General features: G+C 34.6%; 3 protein-coding genes across 6 annotated transcripts; 1 reads left to right on the top strand and 2 right to left on the bottom strand.

Annotated features, from left to right (window-relative positions):
• Positions 1-122: 122 nt before the first annotated feature.
• On the top strand, positions 123-1,356 carry LOC149732843 (uncharacterized). Of its 2 annotated transcripts, XM_089882926.1 has the most exons (4): positions 123-283; positions 342-407; positions 788-959; positions 1,045-1,356. In XM_089882926.1, the coding sequence occupies exons 1-4, from the start codon at positions 265-267 to the stop codon at positions 1,250-1,252; spliced, it is 465 nt and encodes a 154-aa protein (XP_089739052.1). In that variant the 5' UTR covers positions 123-264; the 3' UTR covers positions 1,253-1,356. The 2 variants fall into 2 exon arrangements, with proteins under 2 accessions (XP_089739052.1, XP_089739053.1); XM_089882927.1 differs by lacking the exon at positions 342-407.
• Position 1,357: 1 nt separating this feature from the next.
• LOC149732842 (SOSS complex subunit B1-like) lies at positions 1,358-2,587 on the bottom strand. Its single transcript, XM_089882924.1, has 2 exons — positions 2,429-2,587; positions 1,358-2,191 (listed from the first exon to the last, which is right to left on the bottom strand). Exon 2 carries the CDS (start codon positions 2,080-2,082, stop codon positions 1,561-1,563), a length of 522 nt encoding a protein of 173 aa, XP_089739050.1. The 5' UTR covers positions 2,083-2,191; positions 2,429-2,587; the 3' UTR covers positions 1,358-1,560.
• A 530-nt stretch (positions 2,588-3,117) lies between these two features.
• LOC149732841 (rho GTPase-activating protein 45-like) lies at positions 3,118-20,471 on the bottom strand. 3 transcript variants are annotated; one of them, XM_089882903.1, is made up of 26 exons: positions 18,771-20,471; positions 18,406-18,569; positions 17,904-18,059; positions 17,319-17,465; positions 16,922-17,006; positions 16,337-16,388; positions 15,427-15,514; positions 14,880-15,029; positions 13,835-13,944; positions 13,322-13,471; positions 12,884-13,129; positions 12,420-12,497; positions 11,291-11,407; positions 10,812-10,962; positions 9,711-9,776; positions 9,114-9,302; positions 8,540-8,649; positions 7,981-8,112; positions 7,585-7,779; positions 7,145-7,332; positions 6,685-6,771; positions 6,263-6,396; positions 5,720-5,922; positions 5,417-5,450; positions 4,734-4,805; positions 3,118-4,616 (listed from the first exon to the last, which is right to left on the bottom strand). In XM_089882903.1, the coding sequence occupies exons 2-26, from the start codon at positions 18,557-18,559 to the stop codon at positions 3,961-3,963; spliced, it is 3,750 nt and encodes a 1,249-aa protein (XP_089739029.1). In that variant the 5' UTR covers positions 18,560-18,569; positions 18,771-20,471; the 3' UTR covers positions 3,118-3,960. The 3 variants fall into 3 exon arrangements, with proteins under 3 accessions (XP_089739029.1, XP_089739030.1, XP_089739031.1); XM_089882905.1 differs by lacking the exon at positions 5,417-5,450 and having other exon boundaries at positions 4,109-4,616; positions 18,771-20,469; XM_089882904.1 differs by lacking the exons at positions 5,417-5,450; positions 5,720-5,922.
• Positions 20,472-20,599: the final 128 nt, after the last annotated feature.

Here is a 20,599-nt window from a genome sequence, read left to right as displayed (position 1 = left end):
CCCCGCCAGCCGAGCCAACGTTCTGTGCGAACCTTTTTCTTCGAGAAAAAATGCCTTGCCAGATCATTTGCACGTGATTGGCTGTTTCGGCACGTGACAATAATACGATGATCAACCATCCATGACTCAGAAACATAAAAATAAGATAAACGTTTCGACACCACCGTTGCGTTTTAATGTAAACAACATTTTTTAAAGACGGCGCAGAAAAATACGTCAATTTTACTGTAAACATTTACAAGAATCCGAAACAGCAGGACGATAATGGCGAATAGCGAAGAAGGTAAGTCTCTTATTTTGTAAAACCCTACATTACACTGTTGTAACTTTGTTTGTTTCAGCGATCGTCGCAAGGTTGACAAACCAAAACAAATCGCAGAAGATTGGCTGCAAAAAGTGCGGATATCGTAGGTTTTTAATTTTTATTAGCTCCCGTAATTTGAGGTTGTGGTAATGACTATACAAATGTTATTTTCATATCCTTATTGCATGTAAACAATAGTTTTAAGTAAATTGACAATAGTATAAAAGAAACCTTGTGTATATGCATCTTTAACATACCTTGTAAATAGATGCTACACATGTAAACCAAAGTCATTCCTTTTAATGCAGTTTAGGAAATAGAACACCCATGTTATACTGACTGTTGTTGCCATGTAAGGATAAATAAGTTACATTCATTCATACCCGTTTTGCATTGTAAAACACCCATGTTATATCAACTGTTGTTGCTCCGCTAGGCGAAGATAAATAAGTTACATTATTCGTTACATTCAATACTTTTCAGCTGGTCATTTAACCTTTGAGTGTCGGAACTTTTTACGTGTTGATGCGAACAAAGACATAGTGCTTGATGTCAGCAGTACAAGCTCGGAAGATGATGATGAAGTGATCACAAAAAGAGCAGAAGAAAAAAGGGCAAAAAAAGAGAAATTAAAAAGAAAAAAGAAGAAAAAGAGGCAAGTTTGTTGTTTATGTATTGTTGAATAACTTTACTATGTACAATGAGCTATTTATTAAACCTAAAATTACTTTTTTCCTTAGAAGAACAAGTTCAAGTGATGATTTATCATCTGAAGACAGTTCAACAGAAGAAAGATTCTCTAAAAAGAAGAAGAGGAGTAAGTATGAAGATGACTCCAGCTCTGAAAGTGATAAGAAACCAGCCAAACATAAAAAGAAAAAGAAGTCAAAAAAAACTGATGCAAAGAAAAAGAAGAGAAGGAATAGAAAAACAAGTTACTCTTCATAGCACCTGCTTTGGTTCACAAATGTTTTAGTACTTTTTATATTGTACACTGCCGCCGTGGATCATATTTCCAATTAATAAAATGATCCTTTTAGATAAAAAACAAAGCGCTATAAGCTGTTTTATTGCAGAGAATTCACAAAAACAGTAGAAATGTGAAAGTGAACCACGATTTTTGCTGTAATTGCAAATATCTAAGAAAATTCAAATATTAAATAGAGGTTCAGTTGAAATGTATACAGAATAGTAAATTATCAAAGTTTATTCCAAAACGCAATGTTACCTATAATGTCTATATCCTGTTCCCTATATCAGGGTTTGTGTCTAAATGCAGGATTTTTATTATTGTTATTGTTTGGGGGTGGTTTTTGGTTTGGAGAATTCTGGGCTGAAGGTGGATTGCCTGGTACAGGGGGTTGGGCAGGTGTGTTTTTGTTGTTTTCCTGATTCTGTTGGATCCATTCAGGATTCTGGTCACTAATATCCGGCACCTCATTAAATACCATACAGAACTCCCCAACTTTTGTAAGACTCCCAAACTTTCCAACATACAATGTAAGACAGCTCTTAAACAATACTGCATAACAGCGACTCAGAGATAGAATGTCACCTGGCTGAATATGGTTACCATAATCACCCCATATAGATAAGTTTACACTGCCGGTTTTATCCGCTACTTTGCAAGACCGCACTTCGTTACCATCCTTTGTTTTGTATGAGTTTCCAACATGTAAAACAATGACTTTCATCTGTAAGTTTTTGGCTTGTGGGTACAAGTCCTTAACATAGTTAATGTTTCCATTTTTGCTTTCCTCTCCTCCAGGCTTATACATGATTTCGTTACTGAGTTGTACCAAATCTTTGGTTTAAAATTCGTAACCCTGTAAGCCGGGTGGTGTACAAAACGTATGTCCAGGATAGAACCACAATTCCAAACAGAATCTACAAAAAAAAAACATGTTTAACAAAACTGCTGTATCTCAGCAATAATAAATATATGAATGTAACTTGCTTTATCCTTGCATACCCGAAAAACGACAGTCGTTATAACACAGGGCCACGGGGTTCTCTTTCATACACCTCGCGCCAGCTTACGAGTTACCAAGTATGTTACCTTCTGGGTAATTATGTACACATATGAATTTATTTTTACGAAATATCAGTGTACCACAGACTTACCGCAGTCAAAATGATGTCCAACCAGCGTTTATTAATGTGCATAGTGCATACTTATCTGGAAAGTTTGCTTTTAATTCAAACCGAACTTCGTTTCTGTCCCCACTTGCGATAACGAAGCAAATGTTTCCCTATTTCAAGCGGAAGACATAGATACGACATTACCTCACATCAGTAATTTATGTAATGTATGAATGAATGAATGTAACTTACTTTATCCTCGCGTGGCCGGAAAACGACAGTCGTTATAACACTGGTTTAACACCTCGTGCCAGCTTACGAGTTACCTTGTATGTTACTATGTGGGTAATTATTTTTTTTTGGATTTTTTTCATTTTTTTTATGTATGGCTGATAATTTGGACAACCCATTAGTGACCGCTGGGTTGAAGCAATTGTCGTTAAGTGTCTTGCCCAAGGACACATACGCCCACAATGGTAGCAGCGACGAGCCTTGAACCCATTACCTAATGGTTACAGGCAAGCACGCTAACCACTACGCCACGGCGCCGGACAATTTAAAATTACTTTTTAGGAACATTAATAAACGAGCTAAATGAAACATTATCTTTACGGATTGGTTAAAATCCAGGTTGCGCAAACGTGAATGAATGATCACCGGCTAATTCCAGAAGTCAATTACATATCAAACAGAATACAAAATGTCTTTCGGGTTTTACCTGTCTGTCACACTTATGCAGTATTCATAACTTTTATTAAACGTTATATTTTCGACGTTACGTTGATACAACGAAATATTGTGATCGCATACTATCGTTAATTTGGTAGGAGCAAAATCACTTGGGAGTAAAACTTGAATTTTGGCCGTGTTGGGCAACGCACCACATAATTTGGGTAAAATAAAGGGAGCCAAATATTCAAGGTCGTAGTTGGAGTGTATCCTTCATGCCTTTAACATTCTGTAGGGCATTGAGATAGAACAATATTGAAAGGGTTAGGGCGAAAAAGCATACGCAAATTGCAGTCGTGCTAAAAACGTTTAGTAATGAGCAGATAAAAGCTATCTTCTACATGGTAACATGAATAACTGCATCGATACAAAATAAATACAATAAGTCATAGAAGGGGCACAATAAACAATACGATAAATCAGTCAGGTTAAAATTGGTTTAAACACACTGGTTAATCGGTTCGGTCATAAAATGGTTATGGAAATATTCACAATGACACTGACAAGCGGCCGTTATCTAGGTTATGAAGCATACAGGGGGGCAGGGCGGAGTTGATAGTTCGAATGTGATACATTGCATGTCTAAAGATCAAATACTGTTACAATGCTTCGGCATGGAATGCTAAGATATTGCACCAAGAATGGAGAAGTGTAACAACTTGAGCCAGGAATGAATTAGATGTGTAATGTGAAGCCAAGTTTTGATACTTACACTAAATCCTGTCAATGATTGTACCGCGGAAATCATAATCAATTGGGTGAAACATAAGCTATTAATTAAGTTTTTAAATTGGAGACATAATTATATTATCTTGATGTTTTAGTTGTGTTTTTAAACTTTTAAATCAGCAAAATGAACCCTCTTTCTCTTCGTTTGATTTAAAATCATCAAGAAGAATTCCACGTTTTGCTGCCGGAGCTGAAGTATCAGGGTTAGGAAGTGATAGAGAGAAACTGGACGACTTCTGGCCCATACTGGGTTGAGGAGGGGTCCTGCCCGCCATATAGTAAGCTGAGTTAGTTCCAGAAACATGAGCTGGAATAGTTGGCAGTTTCCTAGATCGTGGCTGCTGATCTGACACCTTTGGTTCCAAAGGGCAAGCTAAAGAATCAACGCTGCCTGACTTTAAAAGGGGAGGTCGTCTGCCAAGATTTTTTGTGATCTTGGAAACTGAAGATATACTTATACGACGTGACATGGAAGAATACAAGGACTCAGACAAGTTGGAGAGGTTTTCAGCATCTCCGCCACTTAAAAGTTCATCGGGTTTTGCTCCCTCAGTTCGATTAGCAGAAGTTTTTCGCGACCGATTCCGGGCTGGAACAACAGGGATTTGCACGTCGTTGCAGATTGCGTTTTCCGTGAGTGGAGTTAATCCAGTCTTCGGAGAGAAATCAAGTAAATTAGGTTCGCTTTCTGTGCTACTTGTATGAAGATTTAGCAAGTTAGGTCGCTGTTTCATTGAATTTAGTTTTCCACCTTCTAATCCACTGTTTTGACCTACACAGCAAGTTGAATTAATTTTTAATAATTGCCTAACTGGAAATAAAACAGTTAACTGCACAGGTGCAGAATTTAACCAAGTTTAAAATATGCAATACACAGTGAAGTACTAACTTGATCCATTGAGGTTAGTTTTCATATCAATGTTGTTCACACCAGAGCTATCTCGAATGATCTCTCCGCAGTCTACAATGTAATACACAAGTCATGGAACAAGATGTCATTTTGCTGAGCAGTTTAAAATGTACTGTCATAGGCACCAAACCTGGGGTGGCAGGGTAAGCAGACATACCCAAGAATTTTCTACACTGCAACAATCAGTAAACATTAAAGCTAATATGTTGGATTTGTAGGACAAAAATGTGTGTCTTACCTATCCTTGCCTCCCCTGCATTTTAAAAAGTTTGGTGCCAATTAATACTAGGCCAAAATTAACGCAGTGTGTTGCTACTAGTAAGCTGAATGTGGACTTAAGAAATTACTTAACTTTGTGTGCATTGATATACAACACAGTGAATGCAAAAATAGCCATGCTTATAAATGAGGGTTGGCATTCGTAGTTTACCTTTCATGGTGATAAATGTTGCTAGCAAAAATATACCTTCGTTCAGACAGTTTGGTGTGAAGACAGACTTACACTATAGTTTTTAAGTTAAATTTCCAAAGGTCGTTTTATACAAACTGGCAGTCAATCCATTTAAATGATTACAAACATAAAAATGCTCCATGCGGTTAACACTACCACCCAAGCAAAAAGTTTCAAAAGTGGAAACACTGCCCTGGCATCACTGACTCACCAGTTAGTGGCAGGATGTGAACGTCCGAACCACTCTGTTGTGTAAAGCCATGCAGAACACAGCGACGCAAGCATGTGAAAGGGAGAAGAGATGTTAATGGAAAAGTGGAAATTAGGGCTCCTGGAATGATGCTACATGCACAATGCGTTAAAATAAAAACTACATGCAATGAGGAAGCCTGCTGTACATTACTTGAATGTACTGTTGGTGAAATTAGCGCTGAATAATTTGCACCAGGTCGTATGTATGGTTAAGTTTAAAACACAAAAAACTCGCTGTTAGACATCACCAATCACAGCGTACCGCGTTGGACGCCTGGGGTGCTTCGATGGGGACATCGTCGTCAAAATTGAGTAGAATATCGCCCTCGTGTGACACCTCGTCCGAGCTTTTGTTAGTGCCCTCTGCTATGAGAGTGACCTGTCTCAATGAGGCCGTGATGCCGTCATTTTCTGGCTCCGTGGAGCCTTCATCAACACTATATGATGATGGGGTATGGTGGAAGCCTAAACTCAATGGGATGAGCGTTGTAAATTTGTTAGGCCCAGAAATGATATTGACAGAAAACATAAAATGTCTAGAAGCTGACTAGGTATCTACCAGAGTGATGCTACAAAAACCTATGCTAAAAATGGATAAACACTACTTTGAAAATAATCTACAGAAACACGGATAAATTTTTCACATCATAAAAAGTGCTTTAGAGTTAGTTTTAATTTAAACTATAAATAGATTGCAAACTGCAATAACATAAAAGCTTTTTACTGCAAAAACTATAAAAAAATGCTTAAACTATGTGAAAAGAAGGCAGCAATATCATGCATAATACTCAGCTTCTTTGCTCACCTGCAAACGGGAAGATATTACCAGCTGTGTGAGTGTGTGTGCCAAATATCGCATCCTTGTGGATAAGTAGTAATTCCACTATACGCGATTGATACGGCATGTCTATCAGTGTTTTCAATGACTCATTCCCATCCCTAGGGAATATGTATGGCTTATAATATGTATATAGCTTGGAAAGTCAGTAACTTGTAGCACAATAAAACATATTACCATGAATATTAAGGAAACCATACATTTTACTTGTGAATGTAATTGTATACCAATCATTTATGAGGGTAATAAAATAAACAAAATAAAAGTTTGAAAAATCAATTCGACAATATGTTCGGAGCCATGTTTTACTTGTATTTCACCTTTTTTCATTTTATTTTATATTACTAAACAGTAAACATAGGGTTTGTTTTTGGATTTAGTAAACTTACGTGAGCTGCGGTCGTAACAGAGTTGGACCAAACACAATGGCAAGGTTGTTTGCCGTCATCTTGTTATCGTGCGATTGTGAGGCAATTCTAAATCAAATTGGAAGTTTAGGGCATGATAGTTTTGGTAGTTAACAATTGACAAAAGCATTGCTAAGTTTTGGTGAAAATTATCAAGATTAAATAATTCTTCGTTTATATAAAACTAACTTGAGACATTTTATAAAAGACCTACAATTAAGTACATAAACCTTGTGCCAGATTAGCATGAATGTAGGAATTTTCTCAGCGAGCCAGTTAAATTTAAGCGCATATACCTTGTTGTAGATGCTACAAAATTTGGATTAATCAGAGTATGGCGCTTGTGTTTCTAAAGGGCTGGTTTAGTTTGCTAATTCACCCCTGTCTATACTAAAAACCTACTACACATTAAGCAACAGGTATACACAGTTAGAAAACTAACCTTGTAAGATGGGATATTATATACTGAAGTGTATTCCGGTTAGGCAGAGGTAACGTTTCAACTGTTTCTTTTAATCTAAGGACAAATGAATCTAGGAAGGCACGGGTAGGTGGGTCTGGCATCGGTAAGTTTGCTTCTTTTGCTTGAGCCATCGCTTCGTTGGTTGAAGTGATCACTTGTTGGTAATCCTGAAAAATAATATAGTGTACTGATAAAATCACAAACAGATTAAATGGTATTGAGTTTTAATATAGGGTTCAATTTTTGTGAAAATTATAAAAGATTTTAACAGATAACAGAATTTATAACTATAATACAACAGTTTCGGTGCATTCTATATAAGAAAAGGCATGCCAAGGTTTTTAATATTTGATCCTTTACACAAAAGTGCAAAAAAGGAATTAGTTTTAGTGTAAAATAGCTTGTTTTCCACTGCCTACCTTTGCTATATCAAGGAAAGTAGGATAAAGGTTGAATTGCATTAGTGGCTCTGGTAGTTGACGAAGAAAATATTTGAGCACTCCGCTGACATCGTGTGGCGACTGCTGGGAAAGGTCGACTCGGTCCGCGGACAAGTCAAATTGCGTGCACAACTTCTCGACACGATTTTTGACCCCATTTACCCGGTAAATACCCTAAATAGAAACATATTTTTTTGTTAATATTTTATTTATACCAGCTTAAAGCTACCTTGTATTTTTCGACACCATCATATCATATATTTTAGTTAGATTTTGTATATTTGTTATTTCCGCATCACATTATATATTGTTATCATATTATATATTATTTCAGCATGTAACAGCTATGCTACTATTTCAAAAACAAGCAGCTACCTTTGCATTAAGAGCTCGGTTGTCAATCTCAGCAATACATCGCTTAACAAGGTAAGGAATCCCATCGGGCACATCTTGTGTGGCAACAGAAAACTCCACTCCAAATAAAGAAGATTTTGATGACTTTTTACTCTGCAAGATTAGTATTTTAAAGCTTATATGTTTTAGATTAAGTACCACTTTAGCTGTTAGGAAAATATAATAGCAGATATCAAAGACATTTAACCTACCACTTTATTCTGAAATAAAATTCCTTGTAATTCTTTGTTTGTAATTTTTAATACTAAAGTTTCATCTGTTATGCCATGTGTCATGGACAATACACTTTATAACATAGCCTGATGGAGTCCAGTCGTATGGCAAACAAAAAGTAAGACTTTAAGATCACAAAACAAACAATTACCAGAGTTATTTTATAATTTAGTTAAAACCCTCCAGGCTGTACACTTAAAGATTTATTTTTTAGGAAAAAATTTCATTTACTTTTTAGACTTATAACACACTTAGCAGCAACACCATGTACATAAAATAGATTGTTTTAAAGATAACACACATCTACCTTAAAGGCTCGTTGCACATTAGCAGCCATTGTTGCGATTTTGCTCGCTGGTTTTGATGTCTGATGTCTGTAAGGTACAGGAGAACTCTCAGGGGTTGGACCAAGTCCACCTGAAACAATAAATTATTGTTATGTATGTGAAACTACAACTTAATGAGACGCTATAAGAGTAGATGAAATAGTTTGTTCAGGTTTATTTTTTCATATTTTTTATATTACATGGGTAAGGTCCTTCTCAAGAATCTACAATTTAGGCCAGACTTAGCCCATCATCCCAACTGAACTCCCCGTCTGTTTTCATACATCTGAATTAATGCGACTGGTGTGCCTGGTGTAGCCACATTAGAACTGTTTAGTTTGTTTACATTAGTGAATAATAAACTTGTTAAACTTTGAAAGAAAACAACTCTAAAGGTATTCAAACTTTTTTACCTTTTTTTCTACTTTATTGAACAAATTTTTAAACAGTTGTATTTATTTGCACAAAATAAAAATATTAAAAACTGCAATCATGTAATTGCTTAATGGTGCAAAGATTTTTTATAAAAAAAACAAAGCATTTAAATTGTCCTACCATGCTCTGCGGGGATAGCTAGGTTGGATCCAGGGACATCTTTATCAGCAAGATTTTCCTCCGAAGACAAGGAGCCGGCGTTGGAAAGCCTTCTGCTGCCATGGGTTGCCCTTGTTAGGTCACCTGGGCTGGCAGATGGGGAAATATCATCGAGAGATCGGCTGCTGCTGCTCTCAGTGTCGCTTAAACCTGGAAAATAAAACTCGCTGTGAGAATTTGGTTTTTATTTTATTGGGTGTGAGGTCCTTTTAGAAGTGCAGGGATTGGCCCTAACACCCTGTGTTAAGGGCCAGAATTGTAGCTAGGTTTAGGCCTGATTGGCCCATAACCATAACACCATGGGCCCGGAAGTTGACTAAATTTGAGCTATTACTGTAACACTCTGGGATTTAAGCCTGTTACTGCAAGAGAATGCGGTATTACAGATTTGGTTTCAGTGTATTTGCAAAATGATTCATATTACTGACTGCATAAAACGAAAATAATTGTCCCCTTCAAAAATGACTCAACAAATGTAATACTTAATAATAATACACAACAGTATACCAGTCTAAACAATACAAGCCTCCTATATAACAAACTGGGACAGTTATTCACCTTTAGTTCTATGATGGCCTTGTGATGTGGATTTTCCATGGTAATCATCTGTTTCCATTGAACGACCTATGATTACCAAATGTTAATATATATAGGAGTGGGGGAAGGCGGGACAAGAGTGGGGTGAGACGGGACAACTTTAGTTGCCAATATTCAAATACCCTGGTGGTGTTTTAAACAATTAACAATGGTCTATAAGAGTTGTGAGGATACAGTTTATATGTTCTTTGTTTACTACAAATGGTACCAGAAAAGACACAATATTAAATACATAATTAGTTGTACAATTAAATAAAGAAGGTAGGCGTATACAAATACACACACACACATATATATACATATATATATATATATACCAAATTAAATCTAAATTCCGCAACATTAATAAAATTGTGAGCACTGGTTGCTGACGTTGAACATGTTTGGTTAATCATTAAAAACAAGATAACAGACGCATACATGGCTTTCATCACTTACAGTGAGTCACCCTTTCCAGAACTTACGTACAAAGTTTTTTTTCGGAATATTTCATTAATATTTTATCATCAAAATGCTTTCATTTTGGAATATGGTGTTGTACAATTCACAAAACTCAGTCATAGGGCGAACACTCTGTTTTAAAAAAAATTTAAGTGATACCCATAGGCATTACGTATTTTGAACTTTGATCAAAATCTGGGATGACATTGCTAAAATGCAGTTACACTCATAGTTGTCAAACATGGGGAACCTTATTGAATAATGTGGTGAATGCTATATACTTGGCTCTGCTTGATTGTAAGGTTACCCAACCTAAAACTGGGGTGTTAAATTAATGATTCCATCCTTGTTGTAAAAGTTAGGTGACATGTTTTAACTCTTGACCCTTACTGTTACGTCTATGGTTAGTAGTTAGATTATTTAAAGTTTAATTAATGGTTGCCACCAGAAACTCACTGGGGTGCTAAAAGCAGGGATGAGAAAGGTCTGAGTTTTAAAAGTCTGAAAATATTTGTAGGGTCTGTGGGTGACACGCATGAAAACAAAAATACGACAACGATCTTTAAAAAAAAAAAAATTTGGAAACCTGCCTTGAAGTTTAAATAATGATCATACACTCACCTGAAACAAGGTAAGGCGCTCCATCCACCGAGACTTGCTCAAACTCAAAGTCAGACCTTATATGGTAGGGTTGTGAGGGAAGGTTCCTGATATATTCCGTGTATTGAAAGCCAGGTTCGTATCTCTTCGCGTCTTCACACATTGCTTGAAACTGGGAACATGAAAATTAATTTAGGAACGGAGAGGACGGTTTTAATTTTGAATGCCTAAACAGGTAACACTCTTCAAATGTCAAAAAAAAAGTTTTTAAAACTTCTTAACTGCCAAGTTTGATTTGAAAAATGGAAAAAAGTTAGGTTTTAACTTTTAAATTGCCAAAAAGTACAATATTTGAACACTGGTTTTTCAACACTAAACAATACAGTTTACACCTAACCCTTCAACACTGAACAATTCAGATTACGTAAGGCTTATTTATATAGGGCAAAATCAACATAACATCGGTATCTGACAGTTAAAACTTTTCACAAGCTATGCACCTGTACAGGCAAAGGTGAGAATAATTGTTGATGGAGTTGGAAGTAACTGATTGTGACACTTTGTGCTGTTTGGTCACATTGTGTCATCAGGTCTCGTAGTTGTTGAAGGTAATGAACCTGTGACAATAGAAAGTAAATTTGATGCGAGTAAAACAGACCCCGAAACTGGAGTGGCAGGGTGGGTATGCAGGTACACTATATTTTTTAAATTAAGCAAAAAAACCTTACTCCAACCAATAGACGAAACTTGTTTTAGAGGTTTTTTAACTAGTACTACTGTCTTTTTCATATATATATCAGTTTAACTTTAGTAAAACAGCTCCCTGCTGCAAGTCTGTTATTTGATGTGATTTAAACAGACACAGCCCTCAAACCTGGGGTGGCAAGGTAGGCAGGCTATGCTGTGTTTTTTAAAACTGTGCGGTAATACAACAAGCTATGTTTATGCTAAATAATCTTAGATGTATTGTATTATTGTATATAAGGATGATATATATACCCACAGTTATAACATAGATAGATAAAGAATATTTTAACACAACTCCCTTAACTAAGAAACATTTATTGTTAAATATATTGAACAAAACAAAAAACATTTATTGTTAAATATATTGAACAAAACAAAAAACATTTATTGTTGAATATATTGAAATATCTACATTAAAAATTTGGATCGCTGTTTAAAAGCTAATGGTAAAAAGAATTGCTGGCCTGTGAAGGCTGTAGCAACATACACTGTTATCTGTTGGCATAAAGAATTTATTGCCATATTAGCAGATAGGTATGAATGGGACTAAACTTTATGGGGCAGTTGACTGTATAATAATCCCATTTGTATGCACTGGACAAACTACAGTATTTGTTGGCACAAGTAACATGAAACGTCCACACTAGGTTGTTTTTTGGTGTAGGCTATCATTAATGTAACATGATATTGAAAACTCAAAATATTAAAAGGGTTTTTTTTTCAGTAGTGCAAAGGGATATTTAGCAGTGAGACTTTAAATAATATTGAACAAATTCTGTTTGTTTACTAATTTAATATTCAGCATTTAAAAACCTACCAAAACTAGTTTGGTGATTACCCCTCCAAAAATTGGTAATTAAAATATTTTCGGTTGGATCTCACCTTGTTTCTTTCAAGATCTCTCAAGCGTTTGTTGGCTTCCATGACGTAAGCTTTGTAATTATGTTCAGCTTGAGTGGCCTGGAATCAAAGGCAGTGGTTAGTCCGTGGTTACAGATTGACTGTGACGTCATTGACTTGATTTATGAGGTTTTCTCAGCGGGCACATAATGGCTCCGTGGGAAAAGAAATAACAGCTTGGCAAACGCAACTAAAAGTTGTGCAATAAAAAGTAGAATAAAATATCACACAGCAGACACACATATATTTTATACATAATAATGCATGAAACAATTTTACTACAAAGTAAAGATACATCAAAAAATTTCTGTATAAGAGAGCAGTTTGATAAATTAACTTGGAAAACCTGGATAGAAGGTATTTACAACAAGAACCTTCACAATTTAATATTTGTGTGTATGTATTACCTGTTTATGCTCTCATTTTAATAAGCAGTTGGCATTTACCTTCAAATTTGTGTCCTCTTCTTGCCTCTTCTTCTTCTCCATCTTCCCGGATGCAGCAGCGGAGTAAAGAACTGATCCGAGTGTCGTAGTTTGAGAAACTGCTCCGTGTTTTGCCGGATGAGAAGGGTTAGACTGCTGACTTTGCTCAGTTTCAGCTTTAATAGCTGCCTCCTTTGCCTTATGATACTCCTGGATTTTAACTTGATACGTCTGCTTTGCTTTTTTCATGTTTAGTATTGCCTCCTCCTAAAGTTGAAGTAGAAAAAAAGAACATTTTAAACCGTTGGACTTTAGTTGACATATACTGTTATACAATATGTTAAAACCTTAAATATTTAATTGCAAGTACACATATTGTAAATGTACTAATGAAATATTGATGGTAAAACATTAAACATTCTATTCATATTGCAACTACAAGTTGTTTAGATGACTCACTGATCTTCGTTTCTCTTTGTTCCAAGTGTCACGTATGGTTTTTCTCCGTTTATCATGCTGGCTCTTCTTTGCTTGCAAAGGCTCCAGAAACTTCTGCTGTAGGATTTGGGCTTGATACATTGTATGGCTGTTACTCCCGTACTCTCGATCCTGAAAAAAAAAAGAATCCTCTAAATGCTTTTTCCCATGGCAACCATACGATACCATACAGTGTTGTAAGCCATTGATTCCCAATGTATGGTTGGCTCGGATCATTATTTTTTTTGCAGTTGTGTGTTTTAAAAAAAAACTAATTTATTTAGTGAAATTAGAAACCGCATGGTATTTTTTCCCTTTTTCTTATTATTTTTAGAAAAAATACTGCTTTTGCAGTGCAGTTGTGTAAAAGGGTGGGGTTAGGTGAAAAGAAGGTACATAAATACCATAAAACAAATACCATAAATATAAAAATCACCAATCTTAAAAACAGCCCAACTTAAAAATACCCAAAAGTTTTGGTATTTATAAACTCACATGATCAAGTGCAGTGCAGTAAAGAGATTGGAACGGTAGGAAACTTTGCTCTGAAAGAATGGGTTTGGTGGCTTGTGACAGCTTTAACAAGCTCTTAGAATGCTCCATTTCTGTTGAAAACAAATATTCAACATAAAGGTCATATTTTTACCTTTTTAAAACCTTTTTAGTTGGTGTTGTTTTTAAATTTGTTGTTTTTTTTTTAATTTATCGAAGAAAAAATCAAAATTTAAAGATTGTAGCATGTGTGAACCAACTGCAGTTTCATTGATTTTCTAAATAGAAAGTGTATGTTGTACATATTTATTTTTAGGTTTCAAGCACTCGTACCCAGTAATATCAATTAAAATATATTATTTTATCGATAAATAAATGAGGAATTTATCAATCATTGATATATATTATTATATATATATCGTATAGTTGAAGATAAATACTAAAAAATCAGACAAATTGATCAAAACCAAAGTACAAAATGTAAACTACAGATAAATTACATTTTACACGCACTTTTTATTCATAAACTGTTCTTACCAAAGAATTTTTATGATCTAAAATGATGTTTTAAAAACATAAGATTTTTAGATTAATTATTAATAACAAGACTAGTGACCTAGATTTGTGTGTTTAAACTCCTACAGTGTAAACCAATTACACAACAGATTGTGTTTACATAACATTTAGACCTCAATGTTAGGAAATATTACAGACATATTTTGTAGTTACACATAAAAACATCTATTTAACAAAATAAACCGCTATAATTAGGACATTTTTTTTTACATTTAACATTACTGACTAGTTGTATTTTTATTTTATAAAAAAATAGGTTGAAAAAATGCTACAAGAACCGTTTGCAAAAATATTTTAAAATGAAAGGTGTATTTCTCCACTTAAACTGAAAATCGGTGTGATATTAAATAACTTTAAAACTGGGTGTGTTTTCAACAATTTCCCCTAAATTCTTTTACAGGCGCATGAGCCTAGGGGAACTTTTTGGTAATGAACAAAACTAATTTACTTCTACAAAGATTTATTTTTTTACCTAGATGAGCTTTCTTCTTCACATAAGTCATAAGGTCACTGAGATATTTGGACAATATCTTCGCACGTTCGAACGCCATTTCCAGTCCTGCATCCATGCGCTGTAAAAGCTCATCAGCATGTTCAGATGAAGTATTCTCAGAGCTTGGAACTGCAGAAAAAGTAGCTGGATTTGATGTTGTGGTGGTGGTGGTGGTGGTGGTGGTACATTTATAGGCAGGGATAGTTTATGCAGGGGCGTGGGGAAGAATAGTCCTATGAAAATCCTTTACTGCATTATTCAGTAAAATACAACCAATAAGTTAGACTTATAAAAAGCTGGTCCAACTATTACTGCCCTCCCTCCCCTACTATTTAGTACAAGATGAACCACTGCAACATATCAGTGTATTTGTTAAACTAACTGTATATAGACACATATGGCCATTATGGGTTTAGCAGCTATGCTTTTTATTTGCTATTTACATAGACAAGACAATGCATTTGCTTATACACATGAATATTGTTGTGGAGTGACTAAAATTATTGATACACAAAACATAACACACCTTCAGTAGTTGGGATTTCTGGAGGATTTTCAATTGATTCTGTCCTCTGGTCACTTGCTTCAAAAGTATCAAATGAATGAGAAGAAGTCTGTACGGGAATTTGATATTAAGTGGTGTGGTGGTATTATAATGTATAATTCATAGGAACCCTACAGGGAGAAATTACTCAATTTTATTACGTAGCATGTGAAACCATTATTTAAAAGTTGAACAGCATGTTTGTGTTTCAGGTCTTGTGGAACCCAATTTTTAAACAAATAGAGTTACTGACTTCTTCTTCTGGGAGAAAACTAGGATTCCTCCCCGAATAAATACCAAAGACATAAAAATAACTGACACTTTGCACCACATTTGAATTACACTGAATATGATTTGAATATATGTAACATTGTACAGTTAACGCCATTAAATTCTTCTTTATGTTGATTTGGATACAAACACTATATGTAGATTTAAAACCACACAACTGATGTTGTTTCTATGTATTCTAAGTACATCCTTCCTATCCCAGTCTTAAAATAAAACAACCCACATATCACACTAGGCATTACATATATATATTAATTATAACAATGTACCAACACATGTTATTCATAGTACATGTAACATGTAAATTAAATACATCTGGTACTACTTTTTTTTAGCCAATATGAGAAAAAATGGCACCTTTTTTAAAACCGTGGGGATTTTGTGCTTTTATAACCTCGGTTCTACATTAAAACTACCACATAGGAAACCACTGTAGGCGATTATAGATACCAGCAAGCAAATATACTATATTTGCAAACTGTGATATGTTGTTTTTTATATATATATTTCAAATGCATGAAATGTTTTAGCAAAGTCAGCTATTTTTGTACAAATATTAAAGCCTAACATTCTGTGTAAAAGTTTAAGAAACTAAACTTACCATGGATAATCGTGGACTGATATGTACGTCTCCCATCAAGCATTCAGATACACTAAAGATACCAAGAATAAATAAAAATATATCAAAACACAGATAAGACTTATGGCTTGAACTAAAGCACAGTTACTTGTAAGTGTTTGCCATGATAAGAATCTCGTGTGCTATTTCTATGTATAGCTGGCTGGTTGGACAGCTGGTCTATGTCTTATTCTTAGTGCAGACCAGTTGATCAAATACAGGACAATCTTACAATAAAGAGATTCAATAGCTCAAATATATATTTATATATGTGTGTTCAAAATATGTAAAACAAACAGTGGAGAAGTGGGTTTTGTTAATCTTTTTTTATCCACCCTTTTCTTAAATATTGTACCTTACTTTCAAACACACATTGGACTTTAAAAATACTCACAAGAAATGTTGTTTACAACTATACTGATTAGATTACTCCTGTAACAATTACGGATGCCAACCTAAGCCCTAGACAGGGGTACATGTACCACTATGAAAACCACACAGTTCAATCTACTTTAAAAACAGCTGCGATTTGAAAATATTGAATTTTGGTCTAATTGCATTTCATACCTGTTGCTGAATGCCATGGCAAGATTGTTGATTGCTCTAAAAATATCCGGAGAAGCGTCAAGTCTGTCATCCTCATAGTTATACTCTGCGTCATAAAACAATTCTTTCAGTTCAGACAGAAAAACAGACAAAATTCGATTGGTTTTGTCTGTTACTTTCTCCAAGCAGCAGATCTTTACAGTATAACTTTACACAAGAATCGTGCAACTCTATGAGCACCAGATTAGGGTCAGATTCAAGAAATTTATTACAGTTATTTTAGTTTACTCTACATTTAGCCCTTTGACCTTTGAGTTGTTTTGCATAGAAGTAAATTCTAGAATTTTAATATTTTTACATATGTAATGGAACAACTGTGGTGCCAAACTAACAGTCAAAGAGAATTTTTGGCAAATACCTTTGACGTGTCTAATCAACACCCCAGCCATGGAGAGAATCTCTGTTGAGTTAAGTTCAGCATATTTATCCACGACCATCTTTAACACCTGTAGTAACTCCCCTAATCGCTCATGTGCCAGAACTCGCTGGGATTTGTCAGATGAATCTGAACATTGCATTAGTTTAGCACATGGAGGTGTTATCATATAATCTTGGAGCTAAATATCCCCTATAAATAGCACAGCTTCCCGCACAAACCACACGCATACCTCAGCACAATAGGAAATGTTACGGGCAGTTGCACATACTCAACCATTTAACCGTAAAATATAAAATAGTTTTTTTTCACAAATAATCGTTTACCAGTCGGTCATACATAGTCAACCAATTATCAAATAGTTTGTTTCACAAATACCCATTCTGAACCCATTCACAGTTTACCAGTCTGTCATATAATACGTTATACCTAAATACAAACCTAACAGAGGTACCAATACAACAAGCAAGTATCCCCTTCATTTACTATCACCCACCCTGTAGGGCTGTATCCTTCTTTAAAAAATATCTTATAAAAAACTTAAATAGTTTAATGTAATATACTTACTTCTTTCATCCAGAAACACAGATTTCAGGGCAGTTAAAGCCTCAGAGAAGGTTCTTAGATCCTTGGTTAGCTGGAATACTCCTTCTTGACTCATTAGACGTGTGTCTGCTGCTTTTGAATCTCCAGTCCAACCCACATCAGTAGAAGAACCACTTCCTTTAAACAGACAACAAGCTAAAAACACTGCAATTGTTTTACACACAAATTCCAAAGCACCATTAAGCATTTTCCTCAGCAGTCACAACGCAATTACCATAAAGCTGGTATTACTTAGCACTATAACACAGTCTTAGCTAAACTAAGCTCTTGCCCAAATTGCCAAATAGCTTGAAATTGATTGGAATTAAAGGATGGTGCTACAGAATGAATAACAGTAGAAAGATTCAAAAAACGAAACACCAAACATGAATGTGGGCTTTCTACATTCTATTAATAAGTAAACATTACAATTTACAACAAATAATTTAGATTTATTTCATATTTTACTACATTAAATGCATACCACTGTTTTGTTGATTGTCCATCCTGTTTGAATTTACAGGAATTTCATTTCCTGCATCTTGTCCGACAAGCGCAAAGTTATTTTGCGGAAGATTGAAACTTCCACCACTACCAGTGCTATCGAGACTGTCGTCATGACGAAAAGCTGCTTTCATTTCCGTTGGTCTTCAAATTTTTTTTATAAATAAAACTTTTTATAGAAGCATTTATATAAATAGGCTAACGTAGCGCCATAGCCTATATAAGTTTTAACAATAATCATAATAACTTTTTAGCTATTTTAATGCACATTGCACACCTCATTTTATATCAAAGTAAACTAATATAAGTTACATGTATATAATACAACCACTTAATCCAACTTACCTAAAATAAAATCTACTGTTTAAATTTTCTACATAACGAAAACTCCAGTTGCCATAAGTAGCATTGGTATTTACTCTCAACAATCGAGATGGATTAACCTACAGGGCAGATGGAAATCACAGCCGCAGTAAAAATACTTTTACAACTGCCTTATTATTTAAAATTCTACCTCAAACAAAAAAAGAAAAAAATTAATTAAGGATTAAAAATTACCTAAACAGTAGACTATAGAGTATATAGTAAGTCATTTTATAATGTTATGTTGTTTTATTTGTAGTTTTAAAGTCCCTATGACAAACTTCCAATGCAAGAAACATTTTACTGCACAAAAAATCATGCAATTCACCTTGCATAAGATAAAAGTAGAAAACATTGGCCAAAGTTCAAATAAACCACAACCACAATGCAAAGTCATTACATGTATGCAACAATAGGTATACAAGTTACATAACCATAAAGTTTTATACATGTATGACATAGGCAAGCTTTGGAAATTGCTGCAATAGGGTCGTAACTGAATTACAGCTGACGATGTTGTACTGACTTCATGACAAATTGATAAAACATTAACTTAAATACACTATGGACTCACACCAAAGCTATTCGGTTGCAATAAACTGATTAATAATTGACTTTCAACTAAAATAATTGACTTAGTATGGAGTCAATACACAACCAAAGTCTGTCTATAAAGAAGGCTGAACCTGTGCAAGTTTCAACAACTCTTTAATAATAAAAATAAATAAAATTAATAAAGGTATAATAATACACCCTTGACTAATTATCATTTAAGTATATTTGAGTGAAAAGCTTTATAATAAAATGTTATTGTATTTAACTATCATATAATTTTGAATGGTCGTGCACAGAAAGAAAGCTTACACAAGATTTTGTTACATGTATTACTACAAAATATAAAATATGTTAGGTCTACATAAAACACAATTCAAGAATACAAGAAACCACAAGGTTGTCAACTAGAACCCATAACTTGATAATAACTTTATTTGTCTCCTAAATAACTAAACATCAACACCCAAGCTGTGTCACATTTAACTCGTACCAGTCATTTATTGGTCTGGAAGAACCAATTTGCTTTAGCAAACAAAAATCGCAGAGAGCAAACAAAGCATTGAGATTAATTAGAAAGCGATTACACAAAGTTTGTTCTAGTAGTGATGGAGAGAACGCGCCTTCACCACACAAACATAACACAATTTAGTTTAAAATTCGACGAACAACACATTGGACCAAAAAATTCAATTGGTATCACGAAACAACAAAGGGTCCATTTACACTTTTTTAAAATTTTTAAACCTTAAACATTTTAATGGGTAATCTTAAACAATGTGTCTGTTATACATAAACATTTAATGAAATGAATTAAAATCAGGTATAAGACATAAGTTCTATAAACTATATCTCAACACTAAGCTAAAAATAACAACATTCTTTTTAGACGAGGTAATACATGTAAAAGATACCTAACATTTCCTGTTGTTTAAATATTACTAACAGAATATTGTGGCAATTACATACGTATAACATTCAACATTATGAGAACCGAGAATGTTCCCAAATCACCGAACGAAAAAGCAACTAGACAGAAGTAGACTTCTGAGCTATGTACATAGAGAACTGAAATGCATCAACCGGATGTTTTCGGCGGACAGTTTGTTCGTTCTTTGAAATAAAATGGGAACACATATTGCCAACATTTATCGTAAAAGGTGTATTTTATAGGTAAAAAGCGTTTACAAACAACTAAAACAACATTTGCAAGCCCTAATTAATATTCTTAATGAAAATGGTTTTCCAAAACGAAACTT

This window comes from Ciona robusta, chromosome 8, assembly GCF_009617815.1.
Source record: "Ciona robusta chromosome 8, ASM961781v2".
NCBI lineage: Eukaryota > Metazoa > Chordata > Ascidiacea > Phlebobranchia > Cionidae > Ciona > Ciona robusta.
This window is presented reverse-complemented; position numbering and strand designations above follow the sequence as displayed.

Coding starts and splice junctions, on each gene's coding strand:
- LOC149732841 (XM_089882903.1), bottom strand. CDS start 18,559: ATGAAAGCAGCTTTTCGTCATGACGACAGTCTCGATAGCACTGGTAGT. Junction 13,472..13,834: donor ACTGCACTGCACTTGATCAT/GTGAGTTTATAA, acceptor TTTTTTTTTCAG/GATCGAGAGTACGGGAGTAA. Junction 12,498..12,883: donor AAGAGGACACAAATTTGAAG/GTAAATGCCAAC, acceptor CTTTGATTCCAG/GCCACTCAAGCTGAACATAA.
- LOC149732843 (XM_089882926.1), top strand. Junction 408..787: donor CTGCAAAAAGTGCGGATATC/GTAGGTTTTTAA, acceptor AATACTTTTCAG/CTGGTCATTTAACCTTTGAG. Junction 960..1,044: donor AGAAAAAAGAAGAAAAAGAG/GCAAGTTTGTTG, acceptor TTTTTTCCTTAG/AAGAACAAGTTCAAGTGATG.
- LOC149732842 (XM_089882924.1), bottom strand. CDS start 2,082: ATGTATAAGCCTGGAGGAGAGGAAAGCAAAAATGGAAACATTAACTAT.